At 32.5% G+C, this 18,671-nt stretch overlaps 4 protein-coding genes across 4 annotated transcripts; 2 read left to right on the top strand and 2 right to left on the bottom strand.

The window, feature by feature from the left end:
- Window positions 1–355: 355 nt before the first annotated feature.
- LOC149093388 (uncharacterized) lies at window positions 356–1,661 on the top strand. Its single transcript, XM_089269912.1, has 2 exons — window positions 356–752; window positions 1,084–1,661. Exons 1-2 carry the CDS (start codon window positions 411–413, stop codon window positions 1,570–1,572), a joined length of 831 nt encoding a protein of 276 aa, XP_089126038.1. The 5' UTR covers window positions 356–410; the 3' UTR covers window positions 1,573–1,661.
- Window positions 1,662–1,712: 51 nt separating this feature from the next.
- On the top strand, window positions 1,713–3,672 carry LOC149093387 (uncharacterized). The gene is made up of 2 exons (XM_089269913.1): window positions 1,713–1,915; window positions 2,201–3,672. The coding sequence occupies exon 2, from the start codon at window positions 2,221–2,223 to the stop codon at window positions 2,707–2,709; it is 489 nt and encodes a 162-aa protein (XP_089126039.1). The 5' UTR covers window positions 1,713–1,915; window positions 2,201–2,220; the 3' UTR covers window positions 2,710–3,672.
- Window positions 3,673–6,277: 2,605 nt separating this feature from the next.
- Window positions 6,278–11,252, bottom strand: LOC107363822 (uncharacterized). Its single transcript, XM_089268730.1, has 4 exons — window positions 8,876–11,252; window positions 8,649–8,811; window positions 6,984–7,093; window positions 6,278–6,902 (listed from the first exon to the last, which is right to left on the bottom strand). Exons 1-4 carry the CDS (start codon window positions 11,166–11,168, stop codon window positions 6,415–6,417), a joined length of 3,054 nt encoding a protein of 1,017 aa, XP_089124856.1. The 5' UTR covers window positions 11,169–11,252; the 3' UTR covers window positions 6,278–6,414.
- Window positions 11,253–15,944: 4,692 nt separating this feature from the next.
- Window positions 15,945–17,448, bottom strand: LOC107359436 (uncharacterized UDP-glucosyltransferase YjiC-like). The gene is made up of 2 exons (XM_089269089.1): window positions 17,335–17,448; window positions 15,945–17,249 (listed from the first exon to the last, which is right to left on the bottom strand). Exons 1-2 carry the CDS (start codon window positions 17,361–17,363, stop codon window positions 15,968–15,970), a joined length of 1,311 nt encoding a protein of 436 aa, XP_089125215.1. The 5' UTR covers window positions 17,364–17,448; the 3' UTR covers window positions 15,945–15,967.
- Window positions 17,449–18,671: the final 1,223 nt, after the last annotated feature.

Raw genomic sequence — 18,671 nt, 5'->3', positions numbered from 1 at the left:
CCAACTTTTAGCTCAAAATGAAAATGAAATTCACTGTCCTGAGGCAATTTGGATGCATACTTGATCAATGTTAACGATGACCATTTTTAAATTTCAATGGAAATCTTATTGTAATTGTAAAATTAACTTGATTGACTTCAATTTAAGGTGAATCCGATAAAAACTTTTATTTAGATTTTTTTTTAATCTCAATGAAAATTTTTTGATTAGATTAAAAGTATTTATATCTAAATGAAAATAAATTTTCGTGAAAATAGCTTGAAAGCTATTTACAAAGCTTTCAAGCAAACAGCTGATTAAGCTTAGTTGAAGCTAGTCTTCAAGTCTTCAGCGCTAAAATTGTATTTTACTGTTTTTTATTATTTTTTTGATTTTTTTCGTTAAGTTTTTTTATTTTGTTTATTTTTACTATGCAACCTGTAAGAATTACTGTCCAGGAACTTGATATTAGCTTCAAAGAAGCTGAAAATCTTTTCAATTCTTCTGCCAATATTGATCAATTTGATCAGGCAAACCGCTTACTTTTTGGCGAGTTTTTAAATGTTTATTGTGATCGCTTCTCGAATTATGTTCGCTTTAAAAAAACCTTACAATTTCGTGGCCTCGCTTATAGTGTTTCCAAGGAGGAAGTTATATTTAAAAATGAGAAAATCTCTGCTTCCGCAGCAGCTATCAAATATAAAGAGGCTCTCAACATGACATCATCAATCCTGATTCGTGAAATATTATCTAAAGATAAATTTGTTCATATGGTAAGTGTTTTTGTGTGTTAAGATTCTAGCTTTCTAATGTCTTCGGCTTCGAAGCTATTAGAAAGCTAGAAAATACTCAGAACAATAATATATTCGGCCTCGAAAACATTATTGCCCTGATCTTGTTTCTTTCAATCCTCAAATTGTTTATCGAGTTGGAGGTTAATATATTCAGCTATGAGTACATTATTGTTCCTTCTCAATTGTTTCAATTTGAGAATTGTCTTGACAAATCAGAACAATAATATATTCGGAATCGAAAACATTATTGCCCTGATCTCAATCATGTTTACTAGTAATAAACTCTCTCTAATGTTTATTTTTTTCACAGCCAAGGTATCTCATTGGTTTGCCAAACTATCGTGGTCACTGCTTTTTTGTCCCAGTTTTTGTTTATTTATTCAATAATTATTCATTTGTAAATGCCTTATATTCTGGTTTCTATATGGCCAACCAATATATCCAAGGCTCCCAATTAACCCGACCTGAAGCAACCAACAATAGATTTTCAATCTATGAAGGCCCTTTCCTTTGGACAAGGATAGTGAAGCGTTTTTTACATGCTTATAAAAAAGCAAGCTTAGGAGGCGATTTGAAAATTTTAAATAGGCCAATGGCTCTCAACAATGAAGATCCACAAATTTATTCTGAGATGTTGAGAAATTATAGATCTGACACTAACTACCGATCAGATCTGAGACTAGACAGAACCTTATTAAAAATTGTTCTAGAACTTGCTGACTTTGAATCCAAAGATTTTGAAACTCCAGGTAATTTAAAATTTTATTGTTCTATTTTTACTATTCAATATTTTTTCTAACTTTACTTTACTTTGTGCTCTTCTCTTCAATTTTTAGGAGGACTCGTAACTAAACTTTATCGCTGTATCATTACAAAACTCGACTACGAATATGTTGAAATTGGTGCTATCTCTCCATTCAATAAAGTATTTTTCACGAAAGTAAAATTTGATTATGTCTGTTATGGCAATCACTTATCATCATTAGTTCCTGGTATACCAGCTCAGCGCAAAAAAAGTCTAAGCTTACCCTGTATTCGGGTTCCAAACCAACATAAAGTTTTTACTACTCTTCAAGAGTTTATCAACGACACTGGGAAATTGATTCTTTTTCAAGAGGATATTTGTAAACAATATAAACAGAGTAAGTCTTTGTGCCTCATTGACTCGCAATTTACCTTGGGATTTCAAGGGAAATTGAGAGTCAATTGGCAAGTAACATTCTTGTTTGTCAAGTGTCCATTTGACTCGTAATTTACCTTGGGATTTCAAGGGAAATTGAGAGTCAATTGGCAAGTAACATTCTTGTTGACCAAAAAATCATTTGACTCGTAATTTACCTTGGGAATTCAAGGGAAATTAAGAGTCAAAAGACTATGAAAAAATTGATTTTGCAACTGTCTAAGGATTCTTTTCATTTCTTTTCCAGGCTTATTTTGCAATTCTAAAATGGAACAAATCAGCAATGTGGTGTTTGAACAATTGCCTGAAATTTTAGTTATTGATGTCATTAAGCAACCAAATCAAGGAAAACGTACTTTACATAATCTTGAATTTCCAGAATCCATCCAACTAGGCTCAAAGATTTACAAGAAAGTAGCTTATAGCGTTAATTTTGAATGTTGGGCGGATAAAACCACGAAAATACTGAAATCAATTAGAATGACTGAGCCTGATGATGATGATGTTTCTGTGGGTTGGCATATAATGCTTCAAATTTTAACAGACATGGGCTACATGGAGGTCAATAATCATCAAGTTTTTACTGTTGATAGTCATAGAACTATGTCAAGGCCTTACAATATGATTTTTTATATTGATGAAAAAATACCAAACTACATTCCAAAGGTAGGAAACTATTTTTTGGATGAAAACAATTTCATCCAAAATGTTTCCAACTCTGGAGTCATTTTCCAAGCCCGAGATTGGGAACTTTAAATTTTGTAACTTCTTCATTTTTGAAAAACATTTTCTAGTCTAAACTTCAATCTTGTTCAATTTTACATTTACATACTGTGATACAATCAAAGTTAATTTTGTGCCATTCTCTTTCACAAATTTGTTAATAAATTTCAACATGAATATCGTTAATATTATAACGCAAGTTCAAAATATAAATAATGTTGCCTCGAGTCTTTTTTCTTCTGCTGTGATTCAACAAAATTCGTTGACCGATAGTGCGATTGTTTTTGCAAATCATAAAAAGGTAATATGATTTCTCAGTTTTTGATGAATTTGACGTATAAACATTGTAATTACCTTCGGATTCGAAGGCAATTACAAGGTTTATACTCGATGCGGTGAATTATATCATGAAAATATGAATTACATTCGGCTTCGAAAGCAATTCATAGTTTCAGACAAATATCAAACATTGTGAATAATTGAGATCAAATTTATTTTAAGATCCCGAGAGAGGTATGTCGATCTAGATCGGAAAGGTTTCTTATAATGGCTGATCAAATGGACAATGAACAAGTATTTATCAAACGATATAGATTGAACCATGCTGAGTTTTTCTGGCTTGTTGACCAGTTTCCTCCACTCCAAAGATCAAATTGGGATTTACGCTTACAAACAATGATTTTTTTGGATTGGATAGCATCAAAAATTCATATATTACAGTTAGCGGACAAGTATGAAATGCCGAAATCCACCGTTCATGATTCAATTAAACGAATAATGACAAATGTATTAGCCTTGAAGAAAAGGATTATAAAATTACCGACTGAAGAAGCGGAGCTCAGAGAAATATGTGCCGGGTTTTATCAAAGAGCTAGCAATGAAAAATTTTTCAAGAACGTAGTTGGTGCAATTGACGGCTCATTAGTACAACTTTGCGTTCCTGAAGACCAACAAGAAGCCTATTTCGACAGACATCTAAATAAATCAATGAACTTAACATGCATTTGTGACCACAATATGATCATCAGATTCTTAATTGTTGGGAAAACTGGAGCTTGCCATGACATGAACGTTTTGAAATCTTCAAACCTTTACAAACTCAAGTTATTTCCACCAAAAGGCTACATACTATTAGGAGATTCTGCTTATCAGAATACTTTGGAACCAATATCAATCATTGCTCCTTACAAAAAGACTGATGGACAGCAATTACTAGATGATTATAAAATCTCATTCAATACAAAACATTCTGTCGTGCGTTCAACAATAGAGAGAGCTTATGGAAATATAAAAACCAAGTGGCGAAGGATTCATCAAAATATTGTTGAATCCAAGGTAAAAATAGCTCCTGATATTATCGCCTGTGCTTGTATTTTAAATAATTTGACTCTTGGAAATTTTCATTGTAAGGATCAAACTTTCAAAGATGCGCCAATTGTCGATACCAATATAACTTTTCAAAATGCAAATGACTACAGAGAAAGTATTGCTTTGCTCTATGCTAATCGATAGAAACTCTGTTTATTGAACCGACTTGACTTTATTTAAAATAAAATGAAATAACTTTGTTCAATTCAAACTCTTTAATGATACTTTTAATGTTACAAAGCAATTGAATCTTCATTGAAAGTTGCCATCGGCTTGATTCCAAGTTTATGTCAGCTTTCAATGAATTTATATAATGTATTTGATAGTTAAAAGACTCACCATCGACTCTAATCCGAGTTTATAGTGATTCTTTAACTTAATTTGAGCCTGATGAAAGATGCTTCATCAAAAATTCATGAAAAGCCACTGTACTTTGAGTGAAATTATGAATGTCGTCTCCAATTCTTGATAAATTTTTCTGCCCATCCATGATAAGTTCGCGATATGTTGGAGGTCTTTTTCTTGCTCTCACTGTCAAAAAGTTAGATATCTGAGATAAAGATTCACTTGATCCGCTGAAAGTTGATTGAGTTGGGAAGGGTTGCTCAGTATTGTCTTGTTGCTCAGTTTCAGATGAGGGGAATATATCTGAAGGGTCATTATCACTTTGTGGGCTTGTTTCATTTTCTTGTAAATTAGCATCTAATTGATCTGAAACATTCACTGAGTTGGTACAAAGATCAGAATCACACCATTCATCACCGGGAAAATAGTAAGGATTATCTTTGTTATGATTTGCTGCATCACTTTGCTCTCCAGCTAATACACTCGTTTCACTTGGCGTTTGGTCATCAGCTGAGGTGTCAATTATTTTTGGTGGTTTGTATTTGTGACTAAGCAAAATAGATTCTTGGATCAAGTTTGATAGTTTAGTAACTTTGCTACCAAAAAGAGGATCTCCTGCAATTCCTGTTTGTGGTTTTTTGAATTTAACAGGAACTCCTTTTAGTCTGAGATAATTATATCTTGTTCTTGCAACTTCCCACTTGATATCCCATCCAGCTTTCTTCACTAATTTTAACCAAGAATCAGAACAATGATAATCTTTAACGAATATACTGTCCATAGACTTTCTCAAGTCAAAAAGTTTAATACAATTTTCAATATCCCCTGTTGGATTGAATTAGATCTAATTAGTTCGAACTGATATAACATTGGAAGATTAACAATACCTTCAAGGCCGAAGGCATTGTTAGTCTTTTAATAAAGAACAGTCTTGAGCTGTTAATTAGCACCGAATCCGGTGACAATTAACAGCTCAAGACCACACCAATACTTATACTCACAGTTAAACGATTTCTTCTTCCTTCGCTTTTTTTTCGGTTCCAAGTCTATTATGACAGTTTCAGCACTTGAGGAATCATCAATTTCGGGCGATTGATCACCCATTTTAACCTCACAAATGGAAAAATTAACGTAATCACCAAAATTAACAAAAAACTAACCAGTAAATTAATCACACTAACTTTAACCCAAACCTGACCACGTTTTCTTAATGAATGAATGCGCAAGTCATTCATGTGAGTGAAAAATTGAGTTCGGAAAAGTTAAAAACTGTGACGTCTCATATACGTCACACTTTTATGCAGTCTTATCTTTTTTATTGACATTTATCTCATTTCATCTAAATAAAAGTTTTTATCGGATTCACCTTTAATCATATTTCACTGTTGAGAGATTCATTTGTTTTGAATGAATTCATTTCAACAGCAGACTGTTTGTTAAGACATCAACTTAATCTTTTTTGTTTAATCAAGGCTGTTAATTAGAGGTGTCTTGCTTTGTTTGTTCAAGCTAAATTAATTTTCATGGAAACAAACAATTAACTCTTGACTTTGATAACAGTCTCACGTGAATTGTAACAAGGTATAATCGTAGTTAACAATGAAAGATGAATCAAGTTTAACAAAGGTTGTCACTAATAAACACATCAAATTGTCATTGTATTTAAGTGGACAATTTTCTTGAGTTAATTGTGGTCACATTTATATTCATATGAATAAAAACTTAATTCATCATTCATTCAATAAAATATTTAAACATTTGTTAAGTTGACTATTTTATTAATATTTTATTAATATAAATTAAGAAATATGAAATTTATATTTTAGGTTTTTTGCAATTATAAGAAGTGATGCGAAATCAACAAATCTTTTAAAGCTTTGAAGTATGAAGAGTATTATGAAGAGCTACATTACAATAAATACAGAATAAACTACAAAAATATTATATATTGAAAAAATGTATCATGTTGATTAAGATTGAATGATTCATAAACATTCATCTTCAGTCCTCATCTGATAAGTTAGTCTATGAAATGATTCCTTTTCTAGCAGAAAATTTGAATCCAATGAACCCACCAGCAAACGCCATTAAACAGACTATTGTCCCTAATCCAATTGCTATCTTCAAATTATTTGATTTAGTTGATGATTCAGATGGCATTATTAATGCAGATGGCTGTGGATCAGTTTTGCTTTTTCCTGTGATCTTATTGTGATTTATGTAAATTGAACAAATTTTTTTGGTGTCTTTTGTTTCTTCAAATAGTCCAGGTTGGTTGGCATTGCTTGGTTTCACGTTGGTCAATGAACAACTGGTCAATGAAACACTGCTATCGGAAACTTGATTATAGTCAATAGATTGACAAAACTCGAGAGTAAAACAATTAGGATCTGAATTGCATCTGGAAGCACAGTGTTCTAGTGATAAATGGTCAAAGGTTCCAAGAATTGATTCTTTCATGTTATCTTTCAATGCAAGTCCAACTTTATGTTCATAATCAAGTTCAGATTTTTCTGTAAAAGTAATAAGATTGAATAATTAGTAAATATTTACCAGATTTAAAATGAATGTTAGATCAAAGTCAAGGTTCTTACTTGAATAATGGGAACATCCATATTCAGCCGCCTTCCAGTTTGTTGCATTTATTTGATGAACTTTATCAATTTCAATGTGATTAACATGTAAGAAGCAGACAGATTCATTTCTGGAAGCATTTGAAAAAATACAATGAAAATTCATTAGAATCATTCGTATTGACAATAATATTGCGACAACTTTACGAGTATCATTATCAATAATATCATACTCTATGCATTTTGAACTAGCTCTTATTTTGAGTTTTTCAAGTACAGTAGTGGTTAGGGTTAAGTTAACAAATGGGGAGATTTTTTTCATAGTCACCATCTAACAATAAATTAAAGTACCTTTAAGATCGAATTTAATTTTGTCCATTTCTCTATTGTCTAGTTTCTCTGAAAACTAATTATTACCGAGATGGCGACACCTGAAAATTAACTTAACTGGACTCCACGTGTTCTTCACCGTCTTAATTTAATTTAATTTAATTTAATTAATTTTAGTTTTTTTTATTTATATTTTGTGTTTTAAATTGTTTTTTAATACTCTGTGCACCCGGTGATTCCATCAAATAGTTTTGGTTTCATTTATTTGTGATGAAAACAATTTAATCAAAATTTGTACGAAAAAACATTGTCTAAAATATTTTTGTTCTTACATTCTGTTAATCATCTACAGTAAAACCTCTCAAAGGTTGTACTCCCAAAGGTTGTGAGCGGTCCTGCCCCTAGCGATATTGTTTGTGCAACTCTTTGAAATATTGCATTGTAAAAGCGGGGTTAAACGTCAAGTCCGCTAGATGGGGGAGTTCAGTTTCTCACAACCTTTGAGAGGTTTTACTGTATATTTTACCTTTGGTGAATCTTTATTAATATTAAATACTAAATTTCTTCATTTTCTGTTGAATTGAATTTAATATCAGGCAACTAATCTCACTGCTTACACACCGAGTAAAGGTCTTGTTACCTGCTTATCTTGTTCATTTTCATTATTATTCATTTTTGCAATTTGTTTTGTAAATTTACGTCTGTAATTTCTATTGTTGTACCAAAAAATCTGTAAACTGTTTTCTCCTTTGTGATGGTCGAACATACCATCTAGCGGCGCATCCACATGCGTTCGCGGGTTACTTTCTATTTACTGAGAGTAGCCGTTTGGGAGAGCGGTATCCCTATTCCCGTAATTGGGTGAAATTTCAATAAACTCTGGCCCTGTTTTGTTAACTTAACCCTAACCACTACTGTAGTGCAATATAACTTATCGTTTTTGAAATATAATATTAATAAACTAATGAAATGCAAGAGCTTTCACCATTACATATTCTGTATGTGGATAGATCAGTGCAATATTCAGTCTTACTATGCAATAAAGATTGTTTATGACCTTTCTCATTAGTTATGATGATTCAAATGATTTAGTTCCAATCCATGAAACTTATCTCAATTGTACTTTTAAATAATTCAAGAGTAGCCTGTGCGTTAACTTAAGCGTATTACCAATATTTAAATTTGCAGTTCATACTTGACTAGTAGACAGTTCATAGTAGACTCTCAAGACTTACAGCATTTCTCTGTATCTCATGTATTTGTTTTAAAGTTTAAAGTTTTGAAGAGATTTTAAATTAACTTTTTATGATTTTCAGTCAAGTTGATAATTCATATAAGGTATTACGATAAGTTTACCTTTGATAACTGTCTCGGCAATAATCAAATGATTCACAATTGAAATCATTTGATTGAGCACATGTTTTAGCGCAATCACCAATCTGTACATTTGTTATGGTTGAGACAGCATCCAGAACTAGACTTTTGCCAGGATACTCATGGAATAGATTCATAAATGACTCTAGAGTGAAATTGAAGAACAAAGTTAATATGCGAAATAAAAATTAATGTGACAATAGATTTACTTTGATAGATGCTACATCCATCTGCATGACTCGTTTTGTCGTCGAGTTTGTCTTTCAATGAACTCGATGTTTCTCCACTCAGAATACATTCCTTATTCTGGTCAACACAATATGAAAGTGTATTACAATCATCATCATTGACACAAGCCATGAAACAATCCTGAAGAGTACTTTTCTCGATCTTGAATTGTGCTTCATTGAAATGACGATTAGTGCTTAACATCGGAAAATCTTCAGCTCGTAAAGGAGTTGACCCACTTGTATGTGATTCCTGGGAAATATCCCCAATCTCTTCAGGTCCATTCACAACGAACAAATCTTCAATTGTTAGTCCAGATATGTCTAGAACAAATTCCCCTGATGAGATTTTATTCCTTATCTGTTGCAACACATGTTCCATTGTCGACAAATAATTTTTACTGACCAATGGAGTGACCTCCGTTATTGATCTGGTATAGTAAGTGCATCCTTGTTTGTATTCTTTTTCTGCCCATTTATAATGATCTGTAAAAATTGAACAATCGTAATCGTCACAATAACTGAAATCATTGCAGTCGGGATTTGCACTGCAAAGTTGTTCACAGTCCTCGACTTTAGATCTTTGCACAATGTTTGAAGGATTCATAACAGTATATTGACTCGAACGACTATAAGCTTCAATGAAATGTACACGATCATAAAGCTTAACAGTAATATAAACATTAGAATCAACTTGTTGTGTATGAATTTCACCAATGCGGGTTATTGGAATGAATGAAGTTAAGTATGTTTCTGTTGTTTCTTTGATTTGTTCAAGATTGTATTCACTCGTCCAAGGATTTGAAATGAAAAGTTGAAACCAAGTATAGCTTTCAGGTTCTTCATAACAGCCTGAAACATCGAATCGGTCTTCATAATAAATGTAACCATCTTCATAATTAACTATGGTTACTTCAATTTGAGTTGGGGAACCACTGGAATCATAATAAGAACTTCTTCGATCTGGAGTGAATATGACTTTACTTGGAACAGTATTACTGGTGTTCTGTGTATAATAATAGTCGACAATAGCATCCACTCTAAGAAGTGAAGAAGAAGAGAAGAAGTTCGCAGCTCTGTATTCTTCCACTCGCAATGATCCCAAAGGAATTTCACCAATGAAAGTTGGTGCATGATCTTGAGTTGGTTTCATTACAAGATAATACAATAGATTAAAACCACGATCTTGCTGGAAAGGCCAACGAGTGATTAGTGTAACATCAGACGAATAATCCGATGTTAAATAATTGCATCGACCAGTGTGTTCATCAACTTCGAATCGTCCTAAAGGAGGTAGCATTTCAATGGAACGAACGAAATCAGCTCCTTCTTGAATTTCGTATGAAATAACATCGCCTCGTTTCATTACACGAGCAGTTGATTTAATAGGGTCACTATCAGAATATGTTAGTACCGCTTCCATGTCCATAGTAAACTCTTTAACTTTACTGAAATCTGGTAATGGAGTGGATGCACGAGTACCTTTGCGAGCACATCCATAACCCAATGGATATGGAATGGCATCAGTTGATGATATGACCAACGGTTCGAACATGTAAAAGTTATAAACATATTTTGACTTGGAATCAACTTGATTTTTGACTGTTTGAGTTTCATTTACTGAAATGACTTCCTGAGTTTCAATCCATTCAGGATAATATAACGAGAACCGATGAGGAAATGAGGTCTTAACATCAAAGTAAAAGTCAATGTAAGGTCCTTTAGGATTGGTACAATAAAACCAGTGGTTAACAGTACGACCTTCAATCAGTTCAGATCCAATGAAGGAAGCTTTATCACTTATACTGTTGGCATAAATCATCAATCCTGTTGGTCCCAAATGAACCAAATCTTTGAACAGCTCTGAACTTGCGACAATATCTTTTGGTTCCAACCAATCTTTGATCGAATTAATTTTCTCATTCTGGGTTAAGTCCAATCTGTTACATGTATTTCCCCGAACAGTAATCTTTTCCTCTGTTGAATGATAATAATAACTACGACTCATTGTATCATGAATGGTTTGCTCCAAGTCAATATATCCAACATTATTTGTCTTATCAAAATAATCATGGACCAAGGTGTTATAATAAATCGAATTAGAAATTTCAACAGACGAACGATAACCAGTTTGTTTATCAATCAAACTGAGAACATTTGGAACTTTCAATTCACCGACTTTACCCCTCTCAGGGCATTTGAAATCGTCACAAATAATAGAATTAATTAAATAAAGAAAACATAATAAAAAAGAAAAGTTGAGATCAATCTTCATCTTGGAATGAATTGTTGATGTCCGATGTTTAAGTTGTTAAGAATTGCTTCAATACTCAATTGCAATGAAATAAACTGCTTGAAATACTTTTTTACTTTTATTTGAATAAAAAATATCTGAAATTGATTAATTGTGTTAGAACATTTTATCTCAAAAAATTATTAGCAAATGGGTGTCAGATGATTATTCAAGTTCTAATCTTATTCAAATTATAAGGTGTGAAAATCTGATTATATTAAATATTGCTATTTTCATTAACTAATCTGATCGTTTTGTACGAGAAATATGAATTGACTAGATCATAAATGTAATTATTCTTCTAATTTATTAATTCATCTTCAATTTCATTAATTCTGAATTGATTAATTCATTTTATGATGTCTTGTAAGCAATGATGTCCAACATTTGATCAGCTGGAATTTCATCAATTATTCATCTAAAAAAATGTTCAACATGTGATGATAACTACTTATTGTTTATTTATTATTTACACCAAATCCACCCACATTAAACAAATAACAACTTGTAAGTTTATTTACAACAAAAAACAAATACAAACCCAAAGTATTTTTAACACCATAATTCATGTTTTCTCATAGTAAAGGAAGGTTCATGAATAGGGCGATTAAATGTTTAATTGATTTCTGTTTTAGTCAATAGTTACTTTTATTTTTGGATTAGTATTTATCAAACTTGCTGGAGAACCGTGGACGGAGAGTTGAAGGTGAAGCGTTTTATTTAACTATGGGTTAGGTTAACAATGAGGGTTGACTTAAGGCTTATCACACACAATACAATGTTAAAGGTACAATAATAGCGAAAGTTAATGTGGCGGTAACAATAAGGTAAGGTGAGAGGAGACCACCGGAGCCCGGCTTGCACTCTATCGATGGTTTAGAAGTGTAAAGAAAGGAAGCTGGGAACTTAATAATCTAAACTAGGAAAGTTTTAATCCTTTTATACTAATTTTGCACCAATACTCACTCGGACTGAACTAGCTCACTTGTTAAAATAAAATCACTAAAATGACTAAAATCATTAGTTAACAATAAGTTTCATTATTGGTGACAACTTAATTGATGAATCGGTCTTATAACCAAAAGGTGTCAAAAAAGATTAATGAGTGTATGGTTTAGCTACCAATATGATTAATTAATAAATGTTTGGTTAAAATCAATAAATTGATTTTTATTTGTTACACTTGCTATATTCAGTCATTGATATTTCAAAAAATTATTGACCTCGGTCCTTCTCAAGCGACTTTGAGTAATTTTCTTGAGGCCATCCATCAAGCTCTTGCCAGACTCATTTGCTACTTTTTGAGCGATATTTTTCCAGATTTTCAAGTCACACATTCTGTGTGGAATAGTCGATCGTTTAGCATAGTAGGACTTACATAATGCCCAAAACTTCTCCATTGGACGCGCCTGAGGTAAATTTGGAGAGTTTTCATTTTTTAACAAAAGGCGATTTCGAGTCTGTAAGAAATTTCTGAACGTCTTCAGAAGCGAGGCGATCAGAAATTGTTGGATTTTTTGCAAGCAAATTTGAAATTTTACGTAGCTTACTCTCTGTTAGTACATTTTTCGGTCCGCCTGGTATACTATTATAATCCTCAAATCCTGTAGATTTATATCGAGGAATCATTTTGTAAATTAATTGCCTATTACACCCTTCAGAAGCGAAATGGTCCACTGTAACTTTACGATTTTTCTCAACTTTAACAAAAATTTGGCAAACACGTTTGTATAAGTATTCATTTTCAGTTCGTTTTTTCGCCATATTTCGGGACAAAAAATAAAAATGAAGTATCAACAGAAACCTCAGAGTGTGCTTAGTCCGATATCATAAATAAGATTCTTAAATATTGAGTGGTTTAAAAATTAAAACGTCTATAAGATTTGTCGCCCTAATCATGAACCTTCCTTTAGTAGGTATGATATAAAGGCTGAAAGTGGAAGAGCCTTTTACAACTCGTATGTCACACCGCATTTCAGGTGAAGGGAGAGGGGAAAGAAGAGAAAAAGAGGCAAAAAGGGCAACTTATTTTTGGTGTTAATTAAAAGGTAAAGTCGTAAAACTTTTTTTCAAAAGCTTTTGTTTCAAGATTGTAAAGCTTTTGCCAAAAAGTTTTTCGACTTTTACCTTTTAGTTTTAAACAATATGATGAAGACAAAGAAAGAAAAGAAAACAAAGCATTTTATTTTTAAGCAAATTTTATTATCATTATCATTATTATCATTATTATCATTATTATCATTATTATCATTATTATCATTATTATCATTATTATCATTATTATCAAGTATCTAAAGGGTGTTACGGTTAAAAAATTACTTTCATCTCAAAAATGATAAGAAGGAAGATGAAGATGACAAAGACAAGAATGCTAAGAAAGAGAAAAGAAACGACGAAAAGCCTTTCCTTATGGTCAAACCATATTTGTATCTTTGTCATCTTCATCTTCACAGATATCATTTTTGAGATAAAGTAATTTTTTATCCGTAACACCCTTTACGTCTATGGCAATCGTCGGCGCTTGATGGCTCGATCAATATTTTCATACTAGATCTTCTTTCCCCGCTGATTTTGCCAAGCCCGTTCCCTTGGCTGTGGTTTCGCTAGATAGTAGTTAGGGACAGTGGGAATCTCGTTAATCCGTCATTGTAGATGTAGATATTGTTGATGGTGCCTTCGATATCTGCATCAGTTTCGTCGGATTCACACCGTGAGTGTGAATCTAAAATTGAAAATTAGTACAAAATGTTGTCTGCATGAGTGGAGACAACATTTTGCAGAAAGAGCTTTCGAGGCCATCGGAGGTTATTTGTCGGGAATTTGAGCTTTAACCTCTATAGGTCATTTGAAGATCATTTTGAAATGTAAGCTATGTTTTCATTTCTGTCGAAAAGATTAATAGTAATATCATCAATTTGCATCAAATTACAGCCCAAAACGCGAAAAAAAGTTTCAAACTCATGCATTTATAATTTTTTGTATTCATGATATGTCACGACCGAATATTCTTAGAAACTCGATATTTGTAAATTGCTTATTTAACAGCATCTCAGTGAAATGGAATCGAAATTTGGATCAAACAAATTGCAGGATGTTTCTTTTAGAATTGTCGATTTCTAATTTTATTGGTCCGTCTATTTTCCATAGACTTAATATATTGGCAATAGTGCAACTAAGCGAGTTTAATGACATGTTGAATTGTAGGTTAAATCAATAGAACGATACGAAGTACGAATCAATAGAACAATAATAATGATTATGATCATTAAGATCCCAATAATATTCTTATATGTAAGCGGATCCATTTTTTTATTTTAGGATACGCAAGATAGGGTCTTATATACCTTAGTTGTCCTAGAACGGACATTTTTGTTGTGTCAGAATAGCAATCATTATGAGTATTGCATCATTTATCCTAAAACGGACAAGATAGGTACACCGTATGATGGTAATACCATAATAATACCATATTAATACCATCGAATGATGGTATTAAAAAAGCCAATTAAGCACAACCGTCAGACAGTGTTGTCCTAGAGCGGACAACTTTGCCCTGTCCCAGTAAAAAACCTTGTCCCAGACCCGGACTTTGAATGGTTACTATCGTATTAATCTCATGTTTTCATCTTTGCAAGACAATTTGATCTTCCGAACATTTATTTTCGCTGTGTAAGATAAAATCAACCCACACTTTTAGAAAAAAGTATCAGTTAAAGATTCAACATTAAACTGATTAAGTGCTTTTTACATTCATTCAGTTTTATCCAAGTAAAGCAAAAGTGAAAATGCAATTGACTAAACTTCTATCATCTGTCCTTTTAATAGCAATAAATGCTATCTTTGGGTTTGTTGTGGCTCAGATAGACCCTCCAACCATCCAGAATTCATGTGATCCCAACTCGTTACACGAACCTGCAGATTCAAGATTCCAATCGAAGCAACTCCTAGGCATGGCCCATCAAGCGAAGCGAAGCACTTACTGGGTTATTCAAAAGTCACGCAAGACTTTTTTCGCTTATAACAGTGCCGTCCGCGCAAATTTCTTCCCTCATTTTTTCTATGCCTTTTGGCATTTCGAACGGTTTTTAAAATTTTTCTATGATAATTTCAAATTCAAGACTCTTTTTAGTTTAAGCTTGCCACTCAAACTATCGAAATTATCATAGAAAAATCGAAATTTTAAAAATCATTCGAAACAAATTGTATTGATGTCAAAAGGCCATTAAAAAGATATGGGGACGACATTTGCGCTGTTATAAGCGAAAAATGTCTTGCGTGACTTTTGAATAACCCAGTATATCGATAATGATATAAGTAATGCCACCAAATATGATAGTGATAATGATTCATTCAAACTCAGACTCAAACTCAAATAGTCTAATTAATATTCTGTTATATTCTGGTTTATTCTGTTTCGGATTTAAGTTACACCGAACAACTCTTAACTGATTAAATGCTGAAATAATAAATTTGCTAAATTATTCATCAATGTATACACGGATTAATTTGAAACGGGAAATTTTAATTACAATTGTATAAATCTCATTTATTAAATTTGAATTATATTCTTTATTGTAACAATTCCCGTGTAAAATGCGAAATTTTCAAAGGCAGCAGTTGCGACGATTCTCTACATTTATTTACTGTAACTGAAACTGTAAGCCACATCGGTGGCCGGCTTCAAACATGACAAAAATACAGTAATTTTGATAAAACATTAATTGAATTTAGCATAAGACAAACTATTGTTAATAATTGGACATCTGATGTGAGTTTTGGTTTCATTTAATCATATAATAATAAATATTATGATTATTTGTGCACTTTGACAAGTTCTCAATTTTCTTGTTGAAATCTTCAATACACTTTGAGTTTCGAATCTTTTCTCCTATTCTCCGTACTCGATTATTCAATTCTTTATCATTTAACAATTCATCGATAGCCATTAGCAATTCATCTTCAGTAACGTGATGAGGACGGAATGATCGACCGATCTTCTTGTCTTCAGCTCGTCGACCATTATCATGTTGATCACCAAATAATGGTAAAACAATACAAGGTTTGCCAAAGTAAAGTGACTCAACAAACGTATTATTGCCACCATGATGTATTGCCAGATCAACTCTGGGTAAAATAGCCATTTGGTTGAGAAATTTAGCACCAATCATGTTTTCGGGCAACTCATATTTATCATGGAATAGTCCTTTTGAAACAATAAACAAATGTTTTGATTTGCCAAGAATACCAACAAGTCGTTTCATCAGTTCAACATCTGCAGCTCCCATTGAACCTAAACTAAAAAGGATCTTCTTTCCTGGTCGATCGAAAAACTTTTCATCAAAACCGAGTGGATCTTCTTGAACTAACCGCACCATATGATCTAGTCTGAAGTATTTATCAGGAACTGGACCGAACTCGGAATAATCCAGATCTGATGGGAATGAATATACATTAAGATAAGGCGATGACTTTGAAATAGCAAATGGTTCAGGTTTCACTCCCTTAGAAACGAGCCATTCATCGAAGTTGCTTTTAACATCTTGTATAGATTCAGCAATAAACTGTTTATAACTTATTACTGTGTCTGGATCAGTATCAATTGATAAACCAAAACAAGACGGTGGCACATTCGGTCCTGCAAATAAATTGAGAGGATTACACGAGGTAAGATGGATCCATGGTTTGCCTGAATTGACGACTGAAGGAAGTGTCACATAAAAATCAATAATGATTAAATCTGGGTCTATTGATTCAATAATGGTTGGTATTTGGCCATCAATTATCTTTGCATAATGAATATCTCGATTAGTTGAAGGAATGAGCAGCTCAATAAACTGTTCCCTCGGAGTTTTGCTAAGTGTATGAGAATAACGATTCACGAAGTCACCATTCTTTTTTTGTAGATCCTGATCATCAGGCACTGTTGGATCTTTTACAATCTCAACCTTAAAATTGTATTCCTCAATTGGTTTACACCATCGTTTAGGAACAGCGAAAATACATTGATGTCCAAATTCACTCAACATGCGTGCTAAGCCTATGCAAGCATTAACATGGCCAAAACTGCGAACGAGAAGGAAATAGAGCAAATTAATTCACTTATTTACTAGATTGACTAAACTAGTTTTACACTCAGTTAGTAACTTACGCATCCATAGGAATAAAAAATATCTTCATTTTCAGTTTCGACAGGCAAGCTTGATGAAAAATATTAACTTGAATGAAAAATTGAAAGACTGGATACGAAATGATGTGAACTATGACATAGACTAAGGTATGTAATTATTTGCTCAGCTTATTTTATTGAGGTTAGACATCACTCCACATCACATGCTCGTATTATCACTTCTTGGAGATATTACTGGAGATTTTATTTGTAAGTTATTGTGCCAATAATTTTTGATATCATTAGTGATAATTGAGATTTGCTTCGATCTAAATGAGACATTAATCGTCTGCTGGAGGTAAATTCTTGAACACAAACAGATTGTTATTATTACATTTGAGAAATAATCTGGCATTCCATTTATGAAATCCTGCATTCATCAAAGTGATAGTTAATATCTTCCATTCTTCCAACCATTAGCATTTCATAATTGATTTCTGTGCGCGAACCAGCATCAGTTCAAAAACCAATGCTAACAGATTGGGACATTTCATTGAATAAAGGTTCCATTGATCAATAAGGAGGACGTCAGAAATGGCCTATTCTCAGAATTTGAGTTTGGGCAATTTTTCCTATTCATTTTGAGATCCTCCTTTTGCACAAAATAAAGTATCATCAGTTTTTAATTGGCTCATATAACAGATAGCATATACAGAGACTCAGAGATTCACTTTCAGTTAAAAACATAAATATTATTATATATTCATTGTTTTCGTGATAATTTGAAACGTTATTGGAAAATCCTAGTTTTCTTGATGCAAAATTATTTCTTAATATAAATAAAGAATCAAATTTTGCTTTTTTCACGTCTTATCATTTTTTCAAATCATAACATTATGATATTGAATAATACATTTTTATCAATTCAAAGCAAAAAAGTAACCTTTAGTCCAGAAATCGAGAAAATATTAATGCTTATATTACAACCCATATCAATATGCATACAGATAAAGTCAAAACATCAAATTTTTGCGCTGCAATTGAGGCCCAACTGAGCTGGTTCTAAGGAAAGTTTCGACGTAGCATGGAAGCCATGACTAACAAGATACATCCATTTGAATAGTCAGAGCTGTATCATAATTAAGGTTATTCAGAAATTCACGTTTAAACAGGATGGGAAAATGCAGAATCCGTATTTTGTAGCATTGTGTTGGGGAAACTTTTTTGGTTATTCAGGTTGATGTTTATTGTTGGGTTAGGAGTATTTATTTATGTAAAACTGTTTTTCGAGTAACGAGTAAAGAGTTGGTAAAAAAATCTGTAGACTCAACTGTACAAAAAGAGACCAAAGTTTCAACTTTGAGCTCAATTTTTGCAGA

The sequence above is a fragment of the Tetranychus urticae genome, chromosome 3 (genome assembly GCF_039701765.1).
Source record: "Tetranychus urticae isolate SD_2017Ah chromosome 3, NJAU_TeUrti_SD_1.0, whole genome shotgun sequence".
Lineage (NCBI taxonomy): Eukaryota > Metazoa > Arthropoda > Arachnida > Trombidiformes > Tetranychidae > Tetranychus > Tetranychus urticae.
This window is presented reverse-complemented; position numbering and strand designations above follow the sequence as displayed.